General features: G+C 37.4%; 1 protein-coding gene across 4 annotated transcripts in view; it reads left to right on the top strand.

The window, feature by feature from the left end:
- The window catches only part of Ahi1 (Abelson helper integration site 1), a 145,984-nt gene that overhangs the window by 92,348 nt on the left and 29,596 nt on the right, over positions 1-24,040 (top strand). For all 4 annotated transcript variants that reach the window (XM_026786100.1, XM_026786098.1, XM_026786099.1 and 1 more), the window contains one exon: positions 7,468-7,529. In XM_026786100.1, the coding sequence (XP_026641901.1) occupies positions 7,468-7,529 (62 nt within the window). The remainder of the gene's footprint in view (positions 1-7,467; positions 7,530-24,040) is intronic.

Genomic DNA, 24,040 nt, shown 5'->3' with positions numbered 1-24,040 from the left:
TTTATAATGTCAGAGTAGACAGCTCCAAAGCAATGTGTGTGTGTGTGTGTGATGTTCCTTATAGAGCAGAGCACAGTTAAAGTCCATGATCTCTGTGGCAGGGACCATGACAACAGGCATGCATGGTACTGGAGCAGTAGTTGAGAGCTCACATAGTGAAACATTTGGAAAGCAGTGACAGAGACGAGAGACACCTGGAATGGTGTGAACTTTTGGAACCACAAGTAACCTCTAGTTCTTCCCAAACAATTCCACCAACTAGGAACCAAGTATCAAAACAAAAGAGCCAATGGGGGGCATTGTTAATTAAATCACCACAGCCAGAAACTGCAGCACTTAAACTCCATAATGTTCTCTGTTGATGGCTGAGAGAGCTTTGGTCTATGAGTCTAACAGTAAACCATTAGAAGTTGGTGTAATACTGTGTCCATTTAGCTGCATATTCTTAGTAGGTTCTCTGCTAGAGCCTAGGACCTGTCATAGGTTCTCAGCCTGATAACGGTGCCAGGCATGAATTTATTCTTGTGAAGAGAAACAGGTCCAATCAGAGTGGCCAGTTACCCCCATTGTGTTTGGCCACTCTTGTACCAGTGGGCATGTCTTGCCAGGCCAGTCATTGTTGTAGCTCCCAGGCTTCACAGATGGCTGTGACTGATGATAACTTTCTCCACTGGTAGCTGGCTTAGCAGCTTCCTGCACTATGAAAACTAGTCAGTAGGGAAGGAACACCAGGTCAGTACCAGCTTGATTAGGCTAGATTCCGAGACACAGATATGTGGTATCTTCAGCAATTGTGTCTTACAGTAAGGTTCTGGAGGATAACTAAGAGCGGTGTCAGTAGTCCGTGGTGTTTGTGGGTCTGTAGGACCTTGCTGGACAAGAATTCCAAAAGAAGCAGCTGGTTTCTGGCTACCACCTTATTTCTTAAACTGCGAGTTCTAGTGGGGCGCAGTGCCTTATTGTAGGGAACTCATTCTGTCTGTCCGTCTGTCTGTCTGTCTCTCTCTCTCTTTCTCTGTGTGTGTGTGTGTGTGTGTGTGTGTGTGTGTGTGTGTGTGGTGGTAGTAGTAGTAGGTGTCCATGTGTACTTTTTAAAAGTCTTTGGTGTTACAAGCCCCTTCTTCTACTCCCTCCTCTACCCTTTGCTGCACTCCCAAACCCCAGTACAGCTCTTCCTATTCCAGTAGTCTCTTTTAACCCTTTATCTATCCCCTTTTCATTGAAAGACCCTCCCTCATGGCTCCTTAATTTTCTGGCCTCTCTGGATGTTCGAAATTGACACACACACACATATCCAAATATTAAAAGTTAACATCCAGAGATGAGAGAAAACGTGATGTTTTTTTCTTTCTGTGGCACCTCCCTCAGAATGATTGTTTCAAGCTCCATCCATTTACTTGAAATTTTCATTTTTCTTAATAGCTAAGAGTATTCCATTGTGCAGCTATGTCACATATTTAGGCTGTTTCAATTTCCTAGCTATTGTGTCTAAAGCAGCACTGAACATGGATGCGTACCAAGAGTGGTATAACTGACTAATAAGTAGATCTATTTTTACATTTTTGAGAAACCCCTCACTGACTTCTATTATGAATTTATCAGTTTACACTCCCACCGGAGCAAAGAGATACCCTCCTTTTCCACGTCCATCACCCACTCCACCATGTGTTGCTCTTTTTTCTTCCTCTTTTTTTCTTTTTTTTAACCTTAGCCATTCTGACTTGTGTAAAATGAAATATCAAAGAAATTTTAATTTGTAACCTAAGGATGTTGGCCATTTTTAACTGTTGCTCAGTCATTTGTATTTCAGTTTTTGAAAACTCTGTTTAGTTACGTGGCCCATTTTTAGCTGGGTTGTTTTCTTGTTCTTGATGTTTTTTTCCCAGTTCTTTATATGTTCTAAATCCTAACCCTTTGTGTTGCTGCTAAAGACTTTTTTTCCCGTTCTGAATCTGCCTTTCTACTTGAATGATAGTATCTTTTTCCAAGTAGAAATTTTAATTTCAAGAGGTGTCGTTTATTGTTGGTTGTAATACCTGAGCTATTAGGGACCTGTTCAGAAAATTCTTTCTTGTGCCAATGAGTTCAAGCATATTTCCTCCTTTCTCCTCTGTCAGAGTCAGGATATTAGTCTTTTGAAGTTCCATATGAAATATTTTTTTAACTTATATGAAGAATTGCATTGGAATTTTGATGAAGATTGCACTGAATCTGTAGTTGCTTTTGGTAGAATGGCTATTTCACAACATTAATTCTATCAGTCCATGAGCATGGATGTTTTTCCATCTTCTGGTATCTTCCTCAGTTTCTCTCTTCAGTACCTTAAAATTTTCACTATGCAAATCTTTCACTTCTTTGGTTAAATTTATTCCAAGTTTTTGTTTGTTTTTTGTTGTTGGGTTTTTGTTTGTTTTGAGGCTTTTGCAAATGGTGTTGTTTCCTTGATTTCTTTTTTAGTGTGTTTGTCATTTGTATCTATAAAGGCTACTAAATTTTTTATGTTAATTTTGTCTTCTGATACGTTGCTGGATGAGTTTATCAACTATAGAAAGTTTAGGGTATTTTACATATTGAATCAGATCATATGCAAATAAGGAAAATTACACTGTTTTTCTCTTCTGTTTTGCATCCCCTTGTGTCTTTGACTTTTCTTACTTCTCCAGCTAAAACCTGGGGATTGTATTCAACAGGGTTGGAGAGAGTGTTGTGCCTGTTCTTATGTCCTTTAATGTGAACCACTTCACCTTTGACTGTTTCCTTGCTTGTGATGCTTTGTATTTTTCCTGCCCCCGAGACCTATCATTTCCTTAACAGTGTTGATGCTATAAATAGATAATGGAATCCAGAAGCTGCATTCTAGGGCTCAGTGTATTTGTGATTGCTTGTGAGTCATCCCTCTTAGGCCCTATCACTCAATAAACATATCTAGAAATGGGTTTATAATGATACTGCCTCAAGTTTAAATTCCTTTCATATTTGTATGCTTGAGTTTTCATAACATAAACTTGTCATTTATCAAAAAGAACGGATACAACCAGGCAGTAGTGGTACACCTTCAATTCCAGCACCAGGAGGCAGTGAAAGGTGAGTCTCTTAAGTTGGGCACCAGCCTAGTCCTCCAGAGCTAGTTCCAGGACAACCGGGACTACATGGAGAAACCCTATCTCAAAAATTAAATAAATAAACAAACAAACAACAACAAAAGATTACAAATATTCTCTCCACTTTTCCATTTAACTTTGAAATATAAAAACCTTGTTTAAAAGAGGTTTCCCCATACCTGAATTAGCAGCACAGTTTTCCTGTTTTAGTCTAAGATTGGGATGTCTTCATTTGTAGTGTTTAATTATCTGATGTATTTTGAATATATTATACTGATATAGATTGTAAGACAAAGATCAATTTTTTCAAAATGTCCATCTAGTTGTGTAACACCACAAACCAAAAACAGTCAGTACTGCATTATTTTAGTTAAGGAGGCTTCTTCACCCTTAAATATCCTTTATGCTTTTCTTATTTTGTTTTACTTCCATTTGGTTGATTTTTTTTAAAAGAAATGAAACCTTTTTTTTTATAATGTCAGAGTAGACAGCTCCAAAGCAATACTAACTAACATAATAACAAAATAGAAATTCACAAATCAATTTATAAAGTACAATACCTAAAACTAATACCTTTTACATATTCAAGAAAATTAGAAGACATGATGAAAGAGAATATCTCATTTACATGAACAGTGTCAAAGATGAAATTCTTGATAATGTGGGAAATGTTCAAAACAGTATGATAAAAGTGTTAAAATATTTCTGAAATGAACAATTATCTTGAAGAAATGTTAAGACATTCTGTCCTTTCTGCCAATCTAATACTGTATTGTCAGTTCTGCTCAAAATAATATGTGAGTTTAATAAGATTTTAGTTAAAATAGAGGTTTCTTTCCCCAGAATCAGATAAACTGATCTAAAATTCACATGGATCATGAAAGAATACCTAGAGAAATATTGAGGGCTAAGGGGACAAAGAGAAGCCAGAAGAAATGAATACAGATGAATACCAGTTCATCTCCATGAGGTGGCTGGGAACAGAGCTCAGGGGGTTGGCACTGTGAGGCTACCTGGCACATACGAGGTCTTAGCTGGATGTTCAGCCCGTGCGTGCTTCTTCCTGCTGCTCTGTACATGTCAGAAGCGCTTGCTGTTTTAGTACCTTTTATTAAACTTAACAGGAGCTCCCTGCCCTCTACAACTTCTATTGGAACATAATGGTTTTTATTTCATTTCTCAAGGCAAGTTCATGTATGCTGTGAATATGTTTCATTACCATCAATTAATAAAGAAGCTTGTTTGGCCTATGGTAGGGCAGAATAAAACCAGGAAGGAACAGAGATATGTAGAGAGAGTAGGCAGAGCCAAAGAGACAACATGTAGATGCCACCGGAACCTTAATGGTAGGCCATATCCTCGTAGTGATACACAGATTAATAGAAATGGATTAATTTAAGATGTAAGAGCTACTGTCTCGAAAAAAAAAAAAAAAACAAAAAAAAAGAAAATACGCAGTGTTGAAATTAATATAGAGTCTGTGTGATCATTCAGATCTGGGCTGCCGGGAAACATAAGAGCTGTCTCTGCTTACAGCAAGTGCCATGACCATGTCAATTCTTCTAAAGAAAAGCATTTAAGTAGGGCTGGCTTATAGTTTAGAAGCTTAGTCTATGGTCATCATAGCAGGAAACAGCAGTGTGGAGGTAGACATGGTACTGGAGAAGGAACAGAGAGTTCTACTGCAGGTAGAGAATGACTGACTTGAGCTTCTGAAACTGTAAAGTTCAGCCCCAGTGACACACTTCTTCCAACAAGACCACACCTCCTCCAAGGCCACACCTCCTGATAATGCCACCCCTCCTCTGTGTCTATGGGACCATTCATTCAAACCACCACAGCAAGTAATCAAAGCATAATTCATTATTCTCTACTTGCTGTGTCTTTCATGTGGCCTGATGGAAATCTGTTGGTGGAATTTTTTCTCAGAAAAGGTCAATTTTTTTTTCCCTTCAATGGTTAGATGAGGTCCATTTACATAGTGGAGAGCATCTTACCTTATTCAGGTTCTTCTGGTTTAACTGTGACTACGATCCAATAGAATGCCTTCAGAGAAACACCTGGACTAGTGTTTGACTCAGTGTCTGGATACCGTGCTTAGGCAAATTGACATGTGAAGTTAACCAGCACAATAAACCACGTATGTGTCTTCAGGTGTTGTGTGCCAATAAACGGAAAGCCAGAGTCAGATGTAGACTTTTAAATTAAGACCTGCTGGAAGAGGAAGCTGTTTCAGACATCTCTATAATGGTTCCTTTTTATATGTTCTTAACTTGAGCCTCAGCAAACATGTACTACTGTGTTTTCAAACTGTCATTTCTGCATGCTATTGAAACAAAGCAAAGATTATAATTTATGTAATCCATTTCTAAAATTGCTGTCTTTGGAGTCTGAGAAGATGGCTGAGTGGTTACAGTGATTACCACACGAGCCCCGAGGACTGTAGTTCATATCTCCAGTAGCAGTAAATGCCATATGCAGTTGGATCCTGTCCTCTCACAGCCCGAGCAGTGGAGGTCATAGAGCAGGCTGGCTAGCTAGATTGGTTCTTTGTGTCTGAGCTCTGGGTTTAAATAAACTAAGGATGTTACCAGAAACTTTCTGTAGCAAGCAAAGAAGGAATATACCCAATGCCAACGTTTGGCCTATACACACACACAAGAATGTAGTTTCTGACATTCTACTCTTAAAATTGAAAACTGAAATCTGAAAGGTTTTTCTTTTTTTCCACTGCAATTGTTCAAGCTTTTAAGAATGTAAATAAAGGGAATGTTTTGTTTTGTTCTTATCCTTTTAAATTACTTTTTATTTCTAACCAAACAAGACAACTCTCACTTGAAAGAGTGTGGAAATGAGCCATTCCACACTCTTCTCACTGATTGCAGCTAGGATAGAAGATGTGAGGGACAACAGAAATTGCACAAATTGACCAGAACCAAAATTGTTTAAAATTTTTCCAATTTTTGTCTTTTTTTTTTTTTTTTTTTGACTCAAAGGTAAGATCAGCCTGTGAATAAATGTCTTTTCCTTGGGGTTACCTTAAAGACTTTACACTTAAGGAAAAACCCTGCCTCGTTTGTTCTACTTTATTTTTTCAGTCCAGAACAGTTCTGTTTTATTTTACTATTTCATCTTTTTCTCTGAATACCAGATAGCCACTCAGTTGATATTAGTTGGTTGTACCAAGGCTCTAAAGTACTTCATAAGCTATTGGCAAACAATAGGCCCTGAAAATGCAGGAGGGGTTGTTTTTTTATTGCTTGAAGGCTTGTTTTGTTTTCTGACTAGAATTTACTGAATGGTGCGTCGAATTTCTTATTTTCCTGTCTCTAGAGGACTGTGACAGAAACTCTCAGCATCCTCAGTGCTGACATGCACCATCGTGCTCAGCTCTTAAAGAAAAAAAAAGTTTAAATGAAGCAAAGCTGCATTCTTAAATGTATTTTGCTTCATTTTTAAAGATGGTATAGTTTTGTTTTGATCTCACTTCACCCTTTTTACTTTAAGAAAAATCAGATAAGTACTTAACAAAAGAGTGAAACTTAACATTTTGCTTAACCTGGGAATTTTGTGAATTGCTAATCGTAGACTTGGTAGTTCTCACCTCCAGCATCTGTGTGACAGCCTAGCATTATTTGATCAAACCATTCCAATATATTGTTACAAACTCACATCTTTGCTACTGGACAGACACTAAAAAGTAAGTGAGACCCACATCTGTGTTCATTTTTAGCTTGTGCCTGACTTTGAACTAGTGTCTTACAGATCAGATGAGGGGTGTTATGTATTTTACAGGATTCTTATGACAAAGAAATACAATAAAGGACACTGGGAACAAAAAGATAAGTCCACATGTGATAAAAGGGTATTTCTCAAGATTAGCCCTTATTGTTGCCATTGTAAAGAGAGAGAAAGCAGAACTTCTGACAGCCTATGGTGATTGAATAAATAACAGAATATATCACAGTAGGAAGTCATATCAAAGAGAAATTCAAATGAATTTATTTATTCTTTTGGGGAAATAAGGAAGCAGTGATTCTTTCACAGCTTTTATGGTGTTACATTATAAATCTAATGACCTCAAGTCAGAAATAGAACTTTCCCAGAAGAATTGCAGCCAAGAGCAGATAATGGTAGAACTTTTGTGCTGAGAGCAGCATATGAATACATCATCAACAGTTGCTAGATGCCACCTGAGGGGGGAAAGTAGCTTAGCTGACCTCACCAACTGTTCCTGACCAGAGAATTTGTGACAGTTTGGACGAATCCTGCCTTCTAAGGAACATTTCTTTCTTATGAACTCTATGATGTTTTCAAGGTAATGAGCATAATAACCAAATAACCAAAGGTTTCTTCCTTTCCGCAGCATTTATCAGCATAGAAAGAAGGCCTTGCATCCGTCAAGTACAAGTAGATGCACCACCAATGGTAAGGGACGCTCTCTCCCTCCCTCCTTCCCTCCCTCCATCCCTCCCTCTCCCCTCCCCTTGTTAAGACAGATAAGAAACTACAGAATGGTGCTGATGACGCCGTCCCTGAAAACTCGTGCAGCTTCTCTTTCCCAAAGGTACAGCCCTACAAGAAATTAATTTCATGTGGACAATAAAAGAAGACCTATTTTTTGCCAAAATATAGGAAAATAACATGCAATCTTAACAGCCATGTGTTCATATTTCAACCTAAAATAATTTATACTTTTAATAATGTAAATATATAATATGATACTTGCTTTTAAGATTAACTATTTTCTAGAATAGTATTATTTAGAGTGGATGTTTTATTATAGTAAAAGAAGTCCCTATTGCTCAATTTCTCTTAAAAGTTATTTTACTGCATTATTATGGGAGTGACATTGTACCTGTTGTCTAGACAACAAAAGACAGTTAGTTATACTATTTCCTATAGCAACATCATAGAATGGTATTTTCTTTTAGTCTCCGAACATGCTTGTATGAAATAAGCCCAGGTAACTAGTTTCCAATTCTAAGATGATGTCATCTAGAAGACATCTGCTCTCCCTTCAGCATAGTCTCCTCAAGCTCTTCAAATCACTCACCATTTCCTGTTGTGAGAAACAGCTCATCATTTTAAATGAAATAGAAACAATATTGAACTACATTTGGATATTGTCTTGTGATTAAAAATTGCCTTCCTAGAAAATTGACTTTATTATATATTTGATTAGTTTAATGTGTTTTATCATTTAAGGTATATGATATGTATGACAAAACCATAAAAAATATTCAACTGTAGGGTTGTTCCAGTTTTCCTTAGTAAGTACACTAAGAGAGTAGCTACAACATTGTGTAAGTTTGATTCTTTACTAAAATTAGAAGCTGAATTAAGGAAATTTGTTATTTTTAATGTATTTGAGTAATGTACTCAGTCTTTAGATTATTTCCATACTTTTGAAATTTAATTTAATCTTACAGGCATTCCTATGGCACCTGTGTCAAATTTCTGGTTCATATGTAGATACTAGAACCCTAAAAAGTGTAACCCATCAGTTTTCTTGTTATGCAGTTTCTGAGATGATTATAGATGAATTCTGTTATTAATTGGTGAAGTATTAGAGCCTAATCCACATGGAATCAAGAGCAGGGATGCTATTAGTATTTATGGCAGGTGTACAGTAATGATCCCAGAAGAACCCTGAGGTCGGAGCTAGTTCTCATGCATGTAGTGCTTGGTTGTTATCTTACAATTCTGCTCCCCTGGCTGGATCATAAATGGTAGCTACTAATGTATTCATACCATTTTACCCCATATAGTCAACATATTTTTGCATATATACCATATACACGCGCATGTGCGTGTGTGCGTGCGTGCGTGCGTGCGTGCGTGCGTGTGTGTGTGTGTGTGTGTGTGTGTGTGTGAACTCCCCAAACCTCCAGCTCTCTTTTTATAGGTTGTTCTGAGGTAGGACCAGCTATTCTGGTGTTTCTTTACTACAAACTGAAGAATGTTTTGCCCGCCGCTGCAGTCCTTCAGCCTGCTGACAGTCTTGGCCCTTCCCCACAGAATCACTCTTCATTATCAGATTCCCTGAGGTTCTCAGGACAGATTAAGTCTTACTTTTGCAGAAGTATAGTTCTATATAACTTTTGTCCTTGAGCTCTTTAATTGTTTAAGAGGCCAATATGTTTATGGGAAAAAGAAGGCAATCAGTCCTTAAAAATTATCACCATGAGATATTTGTAAATGCAAACCTTGTTTTCTCTGGCCTGGAGAGCTCACGTATTAAGCCCCCTTTTGTGCCCAAAAACAAAATAGAAAGGGGATCATGCAAGATTTGAAAATGGCTAAGTGACACCTTGACTTGTCTGGAAACCTCAGTGCCCCTCATTCCTACCTGTTACCTGTTCTTTCTTTGTTCTTGCTCCTAGTGCTCCAGCCAGCAGCCCATGCCTTGTAGAGTACTAAATGCTAGTTGTGACTCTAGCCAGGAAGTAACTGTTATTTCTCAGCCTCTGTCCCAGGGAATGGTGTGCTGCTTCTTCATAGTCCCAGGTGGAATTCTGAAGAGTTTTCAGTTAAATATATGGTTATAGGGGTGAGTTTGCTTCTTAACACTGTAATGCTGTGCCACATAGGTAAATATAGATTAGCCTGAAAACAAAACCACCGCTGTGCCATTGCCTAGCCCTCTTTTCAGTTGACTTATTTACTTTTTATTTTCATTTGTTACATGAGCACGTAAGTGTTGTTGGGTTCGGGGGGGGGGGTTGTCTTTGGCATACATAGCACCCTGGTTTTGCACTACCTTTAATGGAAGTTAGGGCTGTGCCTGAATGGATTGATGCCCTGCATCAAAATGAGTCAGACTTCCCTTTTGATTTCTATATTGAGCTGGTGTTTTGCTTTTCCTTGTTTTAGAAGTGAGGAGTGAGTCTGTGGCCTGGCGTGTTAGGCAGGTGTCTCCCACTGAGCTGCTCTCCCAGCCCTGCGCATGCCGCATGCCGAGGTCTTAGTCTTGTCTCTACCTGAGAATGCATTTCCAAAAGGGATATGAATTAAGTCTCCATATCTAAAACCATCTCTCAAGGTTCTCTGTACAAAAGAGAGAGAGAGATGAATTAAGTCTACATATCTAAAAGCATCTCTCAGGATTCTCTGTGCAAAAGAGAGATGAATTAAGTCTACATATCTAAAACCATCTCTCAGGGTTCTCTGTGCAAAAAAGAGAGAGATGAATTAAGTCTACATATCTAAAACTATCTCTCAGGATTCTCTGTGCAATCATAGTTTTATTTGATGATAGAAGTTGATCATCTCTGCCTTCTGGCAGAGTCTTAGGCAAGTTATTGGACGTTAGCCTAATACTCTTTTGTATAGCTAACCTGTTAGGCCTGCTTGTACATTATAGGCTTTATTTTATATGTACCTAATATCCCAGTTCTGATTTGAAGATTAAAACTGGAACTTTCTTCGTGTTGACTTTTTTGTTGAACAGTATTCACTTGAACACTCTACAAAAATGCAAGCAAGGCACATTAGTCGATTATATGAAAATTAGATGATTATAGAAAGATTATATGAAAATAATTAGATTATGCCCTTTAAAGACTAGTCTGTGCACCTGCTGATGGCCTGTGGCAAGGTAAGGGTAAATTATCAGCCTCTAATTTTTCAGAGGTCCTTGTCTGAACCCTGAAAGGCAGGTGTAAAAGTTAGTTAATAGTTAAGTCAGCATAGGCATGAGTCCTTTATTTGCTTTAAATGAAGGACTTATTTGCAAATCAAAAAGAAGCCCCAACCAACATGAGTAAATGTTCCTAGAAACACAGTTAAAGTAAACCTGCCATTTAATATGTGATCATATGCATAGCATGTCATTTTATGTTTTGTGGCATGTTATTATGCTTGCAGAAGACATTAAAACATAGTAAGCCATGCCAAATGTACACATGCTTCTTACTGATTTGAGTTTTGTTATTTAATCTCCTCAATAAAATAATAAAGCAAAATGCAGACAATATCAAAATTGTCTATTCTGATTAATGACTTGAATTTTTTGCAAAGATCCTACCTTTCACATCTGTAATAATTACTAACATGCTTTGCTCTTAATTTGTTCAGTGATCCTCTTATGAGCACACATTTTCTTTTAATAGATGGATTTGAAGGAGTTTTAAGATTACAGTTTATATTTTCTAAGAAGTTTATATTTGTACATCTGCTACAACAGGTTCAGACAAAGTACAGTCTCTTATTAGGTTTATGCCTGTTGTGAAATACCTATTATTTGTCAAAGTAGCCCTTTCATCATTAGGATTTAAAATATCCAAATTGACTTGAAATTTGAATGTTGGCTCAATAGTTGTTCATACATTCATTCTTTGGATTAACAGTAAAGTTTTTAAAGGTTAACTGATAAATTTTTGTTACATAACTTATTAGTATTAAACCTTAAAGTTTTAGACTGTTTTGTTACTTTTTAAATATTTGAGGTGTCCATGGTATTGCTTGGCCTCAACACTAAATTTGTTCACAAATTTATTGATTGAGTCATACAAAGTAAATTTTATTGTGTCTCTGAAATTTTATGATAGGTCTTATTTTTCAGCATTTTGGATCATTATTGCTATGTTATTTTCATTGTTTAGCCCTGACGCTGACAGGATTCCTACATTCTGTATTACTACATTTTATAAAATAGTTTTTATACGTATACTTATGTACAATATGACAGTTTCATGTTTAATGTATTGTTGTAAAATCATACTTGTAGATAAAAGTATGGATTTAAATGAAATGTCTTGATTCAAAGGGCACACTTTATCTTCTCCAATGTATAGCATTTTCCAGGAATTCATAGCATGTAAACTGAGGTGACTATGCCCCTATAAAACTCATAAAATAGAACCTATGGTTGATCTCTTCCTGTAGGTAATTGCAGGGTGGAGAGGGAACCTGTAAACTATAAGCTTTTATAGCTTGCCATAAAAGAGCCTGTTTTCATTTATCAATGAAGTAGCAATTCAAAGCAGTTCTGCTAAAATTTCTACTGAAACTTGAAAACAAATGCAAAATAGTTGCTCTTTTAAAACCATTTATGACTGTTCATAATAAACAGTATATTAAGTGCTTGCACATTCTTTCTCCTCGGAACATTGTAAATTATGAAGCCTGTGTTAAGTTTCTCCCATTGCCACTCCACTGACATTGTTTTGTAGATTTCAATCTAATTCTTTTTTCTTTACTATTTTTTTAATCCATCAAACTTACTCTAAAATGGTCCTATCTCTGGAGCACTATAAAGTAACAGTGACATGAACTGAATTCTAAAGTACCAGCAGATACACAGTTTACATGGGAAAAGAGTATGGCAAACATTATTGAAATACCAAAACAAAACCCAGAAAACATATAATCCATGTCTTCATAAACTAGGAAAGGTGTCTTTAACTAGTTCTTGCATCTATGAGAAAGATGACCTATACACAGTTTTAAAAAGAAAGAATAAAATGACCAAGCAGGCTCAGAGCAATTATGGAAGGGATTTCATGTCACCATGGCACCGTGTACACAAGTACAGGAATACAGAATAGGCCTGAATGCTGTAAGGATTCCCAGGACCAGAGTTATTTGGGAATGCAGGTTAGGGTAAGGTTGTACTAAACTGGATCTTCAAAGAGGGACAAACTTTAAAAAGTAATAGGACACTCGAGACCGAAGTGGCAGTGTAACCAAAGATCATAGGAGGAAGCACACACAGTTTATAGACTGATAGACACCTCTGCCTTCCTTAGTCACAGAGAAAGACTCCACAATCCCTTTCATCTACCCTTGACTCTAAAGCCAGAACCACGTAGCCTAAGCTGCCAAGTTGTGTTGCTTCCTGGGACTGGAGCATCCCCCTACACCCCACTCAGTTACATCTTCACCAGCTTTCTGTTTTCAGTGGTTTCCTTCACTGCCTAAGCTTGGCTACCCTGAATCTCCATCTGTAGACTAGACTGGCCTCAAACTCAAAGATCTGCCAGCCTCTGCCTTCCCCATTCTGGGATTAAAGTTGTGTGCCATCACGTCTGGCTCTAAGCTTTTCTTTAATTCCTCTTCACAGATTGGAACCTTGATTGGGTGGGATCTTGCCCTGAGATCACCCTTTATTCCATTTCTTAATCTGTTTATCTCTTTGAACACAGGACTTAGCTCCATTCCACTTCCTGGTGCTCCTTTTCTCCTAAATTGCACATTTTATATTTTTACTTTCTCAACTTGTTCCCTTTCGTTATAAATCGTCATTAGAGTTAACACTAATAACTACATGACAGAGACTTTACTAGGCTGTTTTTGAGATTTCCTCTGCCAATAAAATTATTCTAGATCTCTTCATATTAGCCTCAGGCAGACTCTTCAGATAAGGGCAAAAAGCAGCTAATTCTTCGCCAAAACATCACAACAATGATCTCTAGGCAACATAGTTCTTCTCTGAAACCTGTGGATCCCAGGCCCCCAGAGTTCTAATCACCCTCAGCACCACTCTCTTCCATGCTTCTACTAGGATGGCCCATTAATCAGCTCTTGAAGCAGAAATTTCGTTCATTATTGTTATGCTGGGTAGCATACAGGCAGACTTGGTTCTGGAGAAAGGAGCTGAGAGTTCTACATCTTGATCAACAGGCAGCAGGAGGCAACTGTCAGGAGCATAACGTGATCAACGGAGATCTAAAGGCCTACCTCACAGTGACATACTTCCTCTACCAAAGCCACACCTACTCCAAAAATGCCACACCTCCTTATAATGCCACTCCCTATGAATGCCATTTTCTTTCAAACCACCATAATAGCTTTCTCCAGTCTCTTTGGAATTGTCATATTTTATAGTGTCCCTTTATGAATTTTCTGTTCAAAACATTAGGAAAATACAAAACAATTGAATGGCAGCTACTGCTTTAATTTTAGGTAACATTGTTTTTCCGTGTTTTGCTTAAGAATTATTATTTAATTGTATTTTCAGTTTTATTTTATGTTTAACAAAATTGTAATTGTGTATCTTTTAAAACAGGATTTAGTGATTACTTAAAATTTACCATTTCTAAAAAAAATAATTAAATTTGATCATTTTAAAGAAGTATCAAAATATTCTACAACAGAAACCAAACATGAGTCAACTGTGTTGCTAAAGAAAACTTTCATTCAGAAAAGAAAACAGTGAACATGAAATATTTCTTATTTCAGGATAAATTTAACTAAAGGGTATCAACAAGAGACAGAGGGCTCAGCTTTAGTGATAAGAACCTAGCATTTATAAGACCCTGAGTTTGATCCCCAGCCTTGAAAAAAAAATAAATAAAGACTATCAAACTGGTACTGTTTTTACTGCTTAGTTGGGCATCCATTGTCTTCTATGACTAATGTTCAAATAATAAGTTTCTTTCTTTGACAAATACAAACAGACCAAATTCCATCTTCCTGGGCGCTATTTGTTATATCATCAGCCAACAGCAAGTTGTGCCTTGGCCAGAGATGGCAGCACCGCTGGATCTTAACACCAACACTCCTTGGTATAACCACTTCATTGAGTCATAGGTTGGCTAGATGCATAGACTGTAATGAGTTCCTAAAAGGAAGAACACTTATTCTATGGTTGCATTAGATGTTGGAAAGCTTCCTGATCACCACGTCTCCTCACAAACTGCTGGTAGCTTAGTACAGCCTAGACAGGCTTCACTCAGAGCACTTTGGGGATTGAGAACATATTTTACCAAATATGGAAATTAAAAAAAAAAGATTATTTTCAGATTTGTAGTTGGAATTAACATCTGTATTAGAATATAACGTCATCTTTATAACTTTAAATGTTCTAAAGAAACGTTTTACTGGAAACAATATTCCTCTATGAATTGAAGAGTTTTTGAAAAGTTAAATAGCAATAATTATCTCCAACATATGGGGCACTTTCTGTATGCCAAATACTGTGTAAAGTGTTTTTTATAAGTGATTTCATTGTCTATCATAATTCTGTACACAAAGGTATTCTCATTAACATTATATGCCAAAGGAGAAACTGAGGCAGACAGTCTTTTAAGATCATCTAGAAACACTTCAGTTTAATGTGTTAATGCATTATGGAAGATGGACCAATAACAATAACTCTAGAAGTATTATTGATCCACATTAGTAAGTCATTAAATTTCTATGTTACTTCATAGCACAAGGCAGATTTTGTGGAAATCATGAGTTGCTCAGGTAATAAGGGCAGTTAGTCCTGTAACCCAGTTGATATTTTAGTCATCTGCTACATGGTGTCTGTTAGCCCTTCTAACCTGTGTTACATTATTGTAAGGGTAAAGTAACACTAATAAGGTAGATAGAGAGCTGTGTGACAAAGCCCGCAGACTGCTGAGCACCATGGCAAGGGCTGATCAAAGCCACACAGGAGAGGGACTGGGGAGACCTTGATTTGGGACGTAGCCCAGTACAAGTGCCTTCCAGAGACGCTTTCTGAGAGAGCCAATATCGAAAACATGTCTTGAAAAGAACTCTATCAGCCCAGGAAGAAGTCTCAAGCAGATGATTTGAGGTAGTGGATATAATCTAGGTGAGTTCCTAGGAAAAGTAGCCTTGAGGTTTTTAGTAACTGAGGGCTGAAAGAGATATGTCAGGGTAACCTGGATGTGAGAAGGGGATCTTGGGGTTTGGTGGGAAGAATGCAGGCCAGAAGCTGTGGTTTTTCTAGTGCATAGGCAGAGTCACCTGTGACCTTGAGAAAGGAAATTAGGGACACCTGCTGCCCTGCAGCTCCGCTACCCACATGCCACAGACAGCTGTTTGAAAGCCAGGAGTGGAGGAATGAAAAGGTAGTTATGAGTGTCACCAATGAGAGGGGATGGGCCTACTTGCACTCTTCCTTGAGACCTATTTTGAAAGCTCACTGAAACACTTACATCTAACACCTAAGTGTGAATCATTTTCCAGCTGTTATTCTAATCGTGACTATTGTTTCCATTCTATTCAAGAAAATAATCTTTATAATCAATATTTAGGGTGTTGCTAATTGAAAACTTACAAACAAAACAAAACTAAAAAAAGTATTGCCCAATACTCCTGTCTTCTCCAGGGCCTTCCCATTTGCTCTGGTTTTCTATGACATTGCTAGAAGCCTATTGGTTCCTACAAGTAAACCCTTGGTAACTGGTAGGCTCCTTTAGTTGCAGGTACTCACATATGTTGCTTTCTCTGTCCATTGTAGTTCTACAATCTAATCTCTTACCATTTGCTATCGTGGCCAGAGTCAAGAGTCTGCTCTCTGACATGGAAAACTGAATCTTCATGTTTGTGCATTTACCTGTACTGTCGCTATGCTTATCCTAAGCACCCTCACCTCCCATAACCATTGTTCCAGTTGTAACTATAATTTTTCATAACAACTACATTTTAATTTGGTTCCCATTCCGTAAAATTTAGCCTCTTATTACGTGTGTGTGCTTGTGTGTGAGTGTGCGTGTATATGTGCATGTATTATGTAGCCCCTTGTATCAGGCTTACTGAATGTTTTCACAACATTCAACCTTGTACAGTGTGTCATAATGCATTCAGTTTATTAGCTGAAGAGCCATCAATAAAGACACCTGGCATCAACCTCTGGCCTCCATATGCACACAAACTTGCATGCTCACACACAAACACACGTGTCCAAGAATATGCCAATTTGCATGCATATATACACACAACACATGCATTTATAGCCTCCCTATTTAGGATAATAACTGTATCATAATATGGTAAATCTATATGTAATATTTTGAGAAACTTCCAAAACGATTTCCTAAATATTTTAATCACTATTAAATCCTACCAGAAATGAATAAGGGTTTTGGTTTCTCTACATCTTCACTTATTATTGTTAATTTTTTATTTGTTTCCATTTATCCTTGAGCTTTCTTTTTTTGGTCTAGTGGTTATTTAAAGTACTTGATTTAATTTCCACATATTTGTGAATTTTCCTAATTTTACCTTGTAAGTGATTTCCATTTCAGTTAGTTATAGTTGTTGAATATGCTTTCTATGAATTTGAGTTTTTAAATTTTATATCCTTAAAAAGGTTTAGTTTGTGGTCTCACATATTGCCTATTCTAGAGCTATTTTATTTTTCTAATTCAGTTTTCTAATTCTCTTCAGTGTTCTGAGGCTGTATATGGTAAATGCATGCTTGTGCTTACTTTTATCTTCCTGACTGACTGGCATTTTATTATAAAACATCATTCTTTGCCTATAGGGACAGGTTTTGTCTTGAAGAACATTTTGCCCGATGCAAAGACAGCTACTCCTGTTGGGGGAGGCTGTTCATTCGTTCCCAGCTGCCCCGACACAAAATAATCACTTAGAAACTCTATTATTTAAATGACTGCTTGGCCAATCACTTAAGCATATTGCTAGCTAGCTCTATTATATATGGTTAACCATTTCTATTAACCTGTGTATCACCATGTGGCTGTGGCTTACTGGCAAGGTTCCAGCGTGTCTGTCTGCTGTGGCTCCATGGCTTCTCATTGACTCTGTCATTTTTCTCCCAGCATTCACTTCAATTTTTCCCACCTAGCTCTATTCTGCCAAGCCACTGACTGAAACAGCTTTATTCATTAACCAATAAAAGCAACACATATCCAGATGAACTTCCCACATCATGCTCCAGTTCATTTAATGGATGTCCTTTAAACCTGAAGTGCTCCTCTTGTACAGCTTCTTGTTGATTCATGACTTTTATTTACTCCTGTAGTTTTCTTTTTGAAATTTTAATCTATTTACATTTAACTCAATTACTGATAAGGTATGGATAAGTCTACAGTTTTGTTTAGCTTTTTAGTGTCTTTATGTATTTTTCTTGTTATTCTGTTAAATTTCCACTGTTAATTTGGGGGAAGGTAAATTCATATCTTTATTTTGTTCTCTCTTTCTATTTTTTAGCAGTTTTATTGAGTTGTTTTCTTAGTAATTACCCTTAAAATTTCAATTAACATCTTAATATAATTTAATTTGGATTAGTAAGAGTTTTAGTGTCACTCTTCCCCACCTTTACAATCTGTGCTGTTATTTTCATGTATGTTTTCATATGTTGTAAGCCTATCAGCATGTGTTTATAACTACTTATATATCAAGTTCCTTTTCAACTAGATGGGTATAAAAAGAGTTACAAATAATGTGGGTTTGTTGTTGTTTTTGCTTGTTTTGGCATGTTCATGAGCTTGTCTATTAATATTCCACATCAGATGCTCACATGCATGTACATGAACTTGTCTATCAATATTCCACATCAGGTACTCACATCATGTACATGAACTTGTCTATTAATATTTGGCCTTGTTGTTTTGGGGGCTATGGAAGGATAGTACAACGTGGAGAAAGTATATATTGAAAATGAACCTGCTCATTGTAGCCAAGAAGCAAAAAGATGAAAAAAGAGACAGGACCCCATAATTCATTTTGAGCAAAAACTCTGCTATGTTTCACTTGTTAAAGGTTCGTCCATCTTCCAGTAGTATCACAAATTCAGGATGTATTTGCCCCTGCTCTAGTTAGCTTTCACAGACCCTAGATCCTGATTGGTAATTAGTTTTTAAAACATATGGAGGGACACAGCAATTCATAGGAGCTCACTGGTCAGCATATAAAAATGAACCTTCACATATAAAGTATTTATTTTTGAAGCCTAAAGTAAAATTTATGAACTCCCATTTTCATTTGTTTGATAGAGCATTCCCAAAATGGTGAACTAATGAGCGCTTTCTATCTGTTGCTAATTATCACTGAGGACCTTCCTGCTATGGAATTGCGTCAATCAGATAGAAGATTTTATAATTTATATATGATCCAGTATATTCATAGTTTAAATTACTTTTAAACCAATGAATGCTGTTCTTCTGGAATAATATTTGAACACATATAGTAAAATAAATCGAAAGGTAGGTGTACCAGATACCATCTTACACAAACCTCTTATTTTAAAGTCATACAAACCTGGTGTTTTGTACTGTACTTGACCTGGGACACAGAGAAAGACTGGAAATTCACTCTCTTGATTCTTAGTTTAATATTCGTTTGATTTACTCATGGTTGTTGTTTTATCTGAACATAATATAAATCAAATGCTTTCAAATACTTTGATAAAATGTTTCTGATTTTGCATATACCAGCATTATAAAGCATGACAGCAACAAAGCTTTTGTCTAGTACAAGGCGATATGTTTTGTGAAATTATTTGCTTTCTTTATCTCTGATTCCTTATCTATTTTTATCCAGAAAAGATTAGTTAAAAGTAACAGCATCTTGATTACTTTGTACAAATACTCATCAGGTTCTCTCATATTGTATTCCCATTCCCATAAATAAATAGAAGACTGATTTGCCATCCTATGCTAGGAATAGGGTATGCTTTTCTTCATTCTTATTATGAAGCAAAATAGAATCCAGTGTCACTATGTGGAAAGGGGTCATATAACATTTAATGATGAGTTTCTACACAATTCGGGATTTATCATTAAATTTCCTTTCACGATATTTTATCTTATTTCTGCTTTAATAGTAAAAGCAGTATTTCTTAATTAGCATTAGAAATAATTTCCTCAAAGTTTATTAATTTTAAGATAAATGCTAAACAGCTCTTTAAATTTTATCTTATATTAATTAGTTGGTAGTAACTTACCAGTAAGCATTATACGTGCCCTTAATTGTTTGGATGAATGTCCATCTGCCGATTGGGGAAATTACATGTTTTGGTAGCAAGAGTAGAAAGGCATGAGTGGAATTACTAGCAATGTTGCATCTTGGCAGTGAAGCCAATTTAGGCCTAAAGTTGTCTCTTAAATTATTCTGACAAAACTTAAAAGTTATCCTGGAAAGGGTCAAGATGACCTTAGGTCACTGCATGGCACAGCAAGGTCCAACTCACATTAAAGGAATACAGGAAAAACCAGCTCATTTGCAAAGCAAAATGCACATTTTGTAGTTCCATGGAGGAGTTGTAGCAAACTCCTGCAGAGTTGGTAACTAAAACAAGCAAAACGCATTGTTTCACAGTTCTGAAGATGAAAATGTGAGACCAAATAAACTAAGAAGAAAGCACAGAGAAGGTAGTAGAGTCCGGTGTCGCACTTGTTTTAGGCTGGCAGAGCAAAGTTCTCCAGTGAGGATGAAGCCAGCTGAAGCCCTGATTGCTCGAGTGTATGAGTTTATTCAACATAACTTGGCTTGGTAAACTGCCTGAGGGCATTATGAATATTGACTATTGGATTTCATGCTAGATTAAAGTACAAGGAACAGCCAGACTGCTGAACTTGACTGCTTAATGTTCCTACAAAGGTAATTGAGAATCCTTCAGAGATAGTTAAAATGTTTAATTTCTTGAAAGATGTTACAAAGAAAACCCTACCTAGCATCTTGTAATAACCAGGCTAATTTTTTAAAAATACAAAATAGTGTCCAGTAGGTAGTTCCATTAAGACTGAAAAATTTATGCATCCATAACCAAAGTTTATGCCCCATTTGGGTAGTACACCTATAATCCAGGATTTGGGGGGATGGGGGAGTGGGCTGAGGCAGCAGGATCATGAGTTCAAGGCCAACATGGGATACACAGTATAAAACCCTGTCTCAAAAGGAACCCTGACTAGAGATATAGCTCATTGCAGAGCACCTGCCAATCCTATGTAAGGCCCTGTGTTTGACTGCCAATACCCATCCCCCCCCCCAAAAAAAAAGAAGGAAGAAGAAAGAGAGGAAAGAAGAGAGTCAGACAGAACAACAACAAATGACTAGCCTAACTCAGTGTGGTTGTGTGTCCCTATAGTTTCACCATTCCATTCATTATGGAGGCTGAGGCAGGAAGATCACTTGAGTCAAAAAATTTGAGGCCAGCCTGGATAACACAGAAAGACCTGGTCTCAAAAAACAAGCAAATAAAAACAAAGTCAATATTTTTTTTTTGCAGTCTCTTTGGCTTTCAGAGATTCTGTTTTGAATAATCATGGTCCTCACTCAGAGTGGCACAGGAATATTATGCTGTTTTCCAGTATAATGTTCAGTTAATTGTATGCAATATTCAACACTTCTGTGAATAAATTACTGTTAGATGAGTTTTTTCAAGTGTAGACTTAATATAAATTATTAAAGTACATTTAAGGCATGCCAGGATAAGCTATGATTAGATATATTAGATGCATCTGCCAATTATGATTCTTAAACTTAGAGGTCTGTTCTTAGAGCTAACAGTTTCAAAAGTCAAAGACCAGCTATATATAAACAAACTGGATTTTATAAAACATTTCATTTCACAGACCTTTTGTTATCAACATGTAATAAGATGTATACACTAGCATTTGTCTTTTAACATCTGTTATAGAAAAATTTCATAACTACTCTTTTATCTCAAGAATTGAATCATGAGCCGGGCGATGGTGGCGCACGCCTTAAATCCCAGCACTCGGGAGGCAGAGGCAGGCAAATCTCTGTGAGTTCGAGACCAGCCTGGTCTACAGAGCTAGTTCCAGGACAGGCTCCAAAGCCACAGAGAAACCCTGTCTCAAAAAAAAAAAAAAAAAAAAAAAAAAAAAAAAAAAAATTGAATCATGTTGCAGAAAAGAATTCTGTCTTACATACATGCAAACCATTGTAGGGTGCCAAATAGTAAGTGACAGAAGACACGCACTTTGAGAGTCTTCCCAACAGACTGTTGATAGGGAGGCTGCTGGAACAAGAGGCTGATCCAGATACTGTTCATTGGAGACAAACCGCTTGCCCTCTTGCTGGGTTTTGGAGTTCAGACGTGTTTTTTTTTTTTTTTTTTTTACAGTTTTGCTTAAACACTCAGACAGTAAAATCTTGTAGATAGAAAGGTCAGTATTTATTCAGAATTTGCTGCCAAATTCAACCAAAGAAGATCACCATTAAACTCTGATTATCAGAAGAGAGTATGTGTTTTCATATGAGAAGGTAATAGCATTTTAGATAGGAACACATACTTGAATACCATACCTCCAGCTTCTCCTGAGCCACATAGTTTCTGTCATGAACTTTTTGTAGAAGAGAAGAGGCATAGCCAAAGATCAGACTCCACTGCCAGAATGTAGACTGTTGGCATGACGGGCACACCAGTCCTTATTGTTAGACACATAGACAGTTGTGCCAGATGTCAATAGCAGTGTCCTGATGCCACACTCCAAAGACTGTTCCATCGCTTCAGAACTACATTCCCAACTTCTCTAATGCTGCAGTTCTTTAATATAGTTCCTCATGTTGTGGTGACCCCCAACTATAAAATTATTTTCATTGCCACTTCAAAACTGTAATTGCTACTGTTATAAATCATATTACAAATATTTGTGTTTTCAGGTAGTCTTAGGTGACCTCCATGAAAGGGCACTTTGGCCTTCAAATGGGTCCTGACCCACAGGTTGAGAAGCACTGATTTAGAGGCTAAAGCTTCATCAGCCATCATCCTCCATCAACAAGGATGCTTGTAACATTTGATGAGGAAGGCATTGCCTCTGCCTTAGAGGTGGCACTCAGGAGACAGTGTAAAGATGGAACTTAGGCTCACTAGGGCTGGAAGTAGATGCATGGGAGGCATTCCTCATGTGTGCTTCCCACATGAGGTTTTATCTGAAGCCATCAAGTTCTGGAACTATGCCAGTCTGCTAGAGCTGCTACCAGAATACACACACTTGGTGGCTTAAACAGCAGGAATTTACTTTCTCACAGTTCCAGAGGTTAGTAGGCCAAGACCAAGATATTAGCTGTGTAGGTTTCTCCTGGGGCCTTTTTTTTTCCTGGCAGGAGGTCACCTTCACACTGTGTGCTCAATAGTCCTTTTCTCTGTGTGCCTGTGTGCTTCTGGCATCTCTTCCTCTTCCAAAAATAGTGATCCTATTGGTCAGGATGACTTGTGACATCACTTAACTTTAATTGTCTCCTTAAAGGCTCTCTCTCCAGATATATTCATATTCGGGGCTAGGGTTTTAAGGTTTCATTTTGAAGAGTGCAGTGTGATCCATAACAAAATGTGTGTAGCAAGTTCACAGGTAGCGTGTAGTCTGTGTGCTGCATCTGGAGCCTAAGAGAGCATCCAGTAATAGATGGGCACTACCATAGGGTATAGTGGGCAATCTCATGCTAGGTCTTGTGGAAAATGTAGTGAAAGCGTTAATATATCACCTTTATGAACTAAATTAGCAGTGGTCCACATGATGACATAAACCTGATGTGCAGCTTCCTACATGATACATTTATCCAAGCTGATCCTCCCACTGTCCTTCAGAACTGGAGCTGTACAAATAAGCCTACTGGCCTCATGCAGCCACAGTACTCCCTTGACTGTGTCATCAGACCCCGCTAACTACCCAAGTGTTAGCTTCCCCTGCCTTTGACTGCCACTCATAATGCAGGGCTTCACCATATTGAACCATTTGGGGGTTCCTCTTAACTGAACTCAAACATGCTATGGAATCGGCCTGAGATGCACACCTACACACTTTGCCCATCTAATTCCTAATTGTCCTCTGGTCTCCTACAAAGCCTTTGTGAGGTATCTCCTCTAGAAATGATCCTGCCGCTGGTTTACCACTGTGGGTGCAGCGCCAGCCACCTAAGGATTGACACAGTTGTTTATTAAAGGAATCCTGGTTTCAGAGGGCTATAATGATGTGTTTCCATTTCACAGTTTGAAGCCCTGTTTAGTGAAGAAACAGTAGAATAAGCATATTCATGTGTATACATATTATAATGCCCACTTCACATAGCGCAACAGATCTGAGATGGACTGAGCTCTCTTTCCAAATGCTAGAAAGGACTTTTAAACACTCTGCAGCATCATTTTTGACTTGCATGTAGTTCTTTTTTAAAGAAAAACAAGTCAAATAGGATGGATATTGTTATAAAACAAGAAGAATTTCATAGAAAGGCCTTTCCTCTTAGTTTGTGTCTAGCAAAGATCAGCTTTT

Source organism: Microtus ochrogaster, linkage group LG4 (genome assembly GCF_000317375.1).
Source record: "Microtus ochrogaster isolate Prairie Vole_2 linkage group LG4, MicOch1.0, whole genome shotgun sequence".
In the NCBI taxonomy this organism is placed as follows: Eukaryota; Metazoa; Chordata; class Mammalia; order Rodentia; family Cricetidae; genus Microtus; species Microtus ochrogaster.
Note: the sequence above shows the minus strand (reverse complement) of the source record. Positions and strands in the feature narration are given on the sequence as shown.